The 2,995-nt window shown below is 44.5% G+C and overlaps 1 protein-coding gene across 1 annotated transcript in view; it reads left to right on the forward strand.

Annotated features, from left to right (window-relative positions):
- Nucleotides 1–2,995, forward strand: part of LOC112070259 (dedicator of cytokinesis protein 7) — a 48,903-nt gene that overhangs the window by 33,301 nt on the left and 12,607 nt on the right. Inside the window, 3 exon segments of the mRNA XM_070438892.1 lie at nucleotides 6–203; nucleotides 299–442; nucleotides 612–764. Of these exon segments, the coding sequence (XP_070294993.1) occupies nucleotides 6–203; nucleotides 299–442; nucleotides 612–764 (495 nt within the window).

Raw genomic sequence — 2,995 nt, forward strand, 5'->3', positions numbered from 1 at the left:
CCCCCCTCAGGATTGCTAAGGGCTACCAGAACTCCCCTGACCTGCGCCTGACGTGGCTGCAGAACATGGCGGGGAAGCACTCGGAGAGAGGGAACCACGCGGAGGCAGCCCACTGCCTGGTGCACAGCGCCGCCCTGGTGGCAGAGTACCTCAACATGCTGGAGGACTGCCGCTACCTGCCCATTGGCTGTGTCACCTTCCAGGTCAGTAGTGTGTGTGTGTTTTCGTGTCCATTATAGTATACCTCAAAACCTTAGCTGAGTCTTTTCCTGACTGCTATGTCTCTTAACTGCTGTAGCACATCTCGTCTAATGTTCTGGAGGAGTCAGCGGTGTCTGATGACATCTTGTCCCCGGAGGAGGAGGGTATCTGTGCGGGGAAGTACTTCAGCGAGTTGGGGCTGGTGGGGCTGCTGGAGCAAGCTGCAACCTCCTTCCACATGGTATTACTCAGATCTTCTTTACATTGAGATTTCCTTAAATACGTGATGAATAACTTTTGAATCTCTCTCTTTGAGTGGGCGCCCTACACAACATCAGATTGTCTTACCACCTAGTAAATAGTTAGAGCTGTATGTCCTCTCACTGTTTCATACTGTATCTCCCCTGCAGGCTTCCATGTATGAGGCCATCAACGAGGTGTATAAGATCCTACTCCCAGTCCACGAGGCCAACAGAGACTTCAAGAAGCTGGCTACTGTCCATGGAAAGTTGCAGGACACCTTTAACAAAATCTTCAACCAGAGTTCTGGATGGGAGGTAAAGTAAATTGAAATATGATGTTTGTTTGTGTAACTTAAAGGACATTGAGTTTATTTAATCAATAAGGCACACGCGGGGGTGTGGTATATGGCCGATATACAGTTGAAGTCGAAAGTTTACATACACCTTAGCCAAAWACATTTAAACTCAGTTTTTCACAATTCCTGACATTTAATCCTAGTAAACATTCCCTGTTTTAAGTCAGTTAGGATCACCACTTTATTTTAAGAATGTGACATGTCAGAAGTAGAGAGAGTGATTCATTTCAGCTTTTATTTATTTCATCACATTCTCAGTGGGTCAGAAGTTTACATGCATTCAATTAGTATTTGGTAGCATTGCCTTGGGTCAAACGTTTCGGGTAGCGCCTTCCACAAGCTTCCATAATAAGTGGGTGAATTTTGTCCATTGCCTCCTGTACAGCAGCTGGGTATACTGAGTCAGGTTTGTGGCCTCCCTGCTCACACACACTTTCTTCTTCAGTTCTTCAACAAATGTTCTTGGGCTATCGATTGAAGTCAGGGGCTTGTGTGGAGCCACTCCAATACCTTGACTGTTGTTTTTGTTTCCTTAAGCTCATTTTGCACAACGTTGGAATAATTCTCTTGGGTCATTGTCCTTTTTGGAAGACCCATTTGCGACCAACGCCTTTTAATAACTTCCTGGAATCGAATGTCGGTTGAGAATGTTGCTTCAATATATCCACATTACCATGTTTTCCTTTCCTCAATATGGTCCTTCTATTTTGTGAAAGTGCACACCCAGTCCTCTCGCAGCAATAGCACCCCCCAAGCATGGAGGGGCTTTTTGCCGGCCACCTCTCCGTTGCTTTCACGGTTGCGGGATTGGCGTGTTTCTTTTCGGCTTGCCAAGGCCTGCCCCTTTTTAGTTCCTCCAAACGATTAATCGATTGGACAATACATGTTGTCGCCAAACAGTTCCTACTTTTTTTGTTTCGATTCCTCTGTAGCAAGCAATTTCTCCAAAAGTAACGATCTTTTTGTCCCATGTGAGTTGCAAACGTAGTCTTGGCTTTTTTTTATGGTCGGGTTTTGGATGAAGCTGGGCTTCCTTTCTTGTCTGAGGCGGCCCTTTCAGGTTAGTGTCGACTATAGGACATCGTATTTCTAACTGTGGATTTATTAGATCACACTTTGTACCGGGTTTTCTCCCAGCAATCTTTCACGGAATCGGTCTCTCTTTGCTGATTTTTCTGGGATTTGGAGTTAGACACTTTTTCGCACTAAACGTTTACGTTCATTCTCTAGGAGACGAGAAAGCCGTTCCTTTCCTTGGAGCGTATGACGGCTGCTGATCCGATTTGGTTGGTGGTTAGTACTTGCAGTACGTATTGTTTGTGCAGATGATTAGCGTGGTACTTTGTCATGTTGTGTTTGGACTAATTGGCTTGCCCAAGGATGAGGGTGCAAAATAAAAGGGTCTGAGGCTTGGCGTGATTTTTTTTTGATTTCCCATATTACATTGCAAGAAGAGGTCACGATTTGAAGGTAGGCTCTGAATACATCCACGAGGTAATCCCTGCCAATTGGACTCATAAATGATGTAAAATGTTGCATATCCAGTAAGTTGGGGCTGTAAGCCATGAAATAATTTTCTGGACATTTTCCATGCTGTTTAAATGCGTCACAGAGTCAAGGCTTAGTGTAAACTTCGTGGCCAAATAGTTTTGACGAATGAATCAAAGTATTAAGTTTGTCACTAAAGGTCTGCTGCCATCAGTTTGTATGATGGCAATATTGGCGGATAGTACTCCAGATAAGTGTTATGAAGCAGCTGAATCAGTCGATTGAATTGCAATGTAATTTGCCAAGTCCCTCTTTACCAATGCAAATGAACTGAATCCCCCCCCGCCAATTAAATATCACTGCTTTTCCTAGCCTCTCGCACAAATGAGGACCAGCTGGAACATCAATGTCCATGTTTGATGTCTCTTCGAACACCAGGTGTCGAGTGTTGACGAGGCAAAGGCTGGAGATCACTTTGTTTATGGTCTGATTGAGTCAATAACAGCTCTGGTCAACACCAGAAAGAGGGAGTTGGTGTTGCGTTGGAATCATTGTTCTTCCTCTTGTCAACTCATTTCTGGTTACCTGTCATATATGGAACATGTTGCCATCATCATTGCTTTTCACAAAAGAGGGCTTTCACGGGCCAAGGATAATTGCTGCAGTCAAGATTTGCACTAGAATCAATCCCATTGTAAGGCGCCATCA

Source organism: Salvelinus sp. IW2-2015, unplaced genomic scaffold, assembly GCF_002910315.2.
Source record: "Salvelinus sp. IW2-2015 unplaced genomic scaffold, ASM291031v2 Un_scaffold1267, whole genome shotgun sequence".
NCBI classification, from domain to species: Eukaryota; Metazoa; Chordata; class Actinopteri; order Salmoniformes; family Salmonidae; genus Salvelinus; species Salvelinus sp. IW2-2015.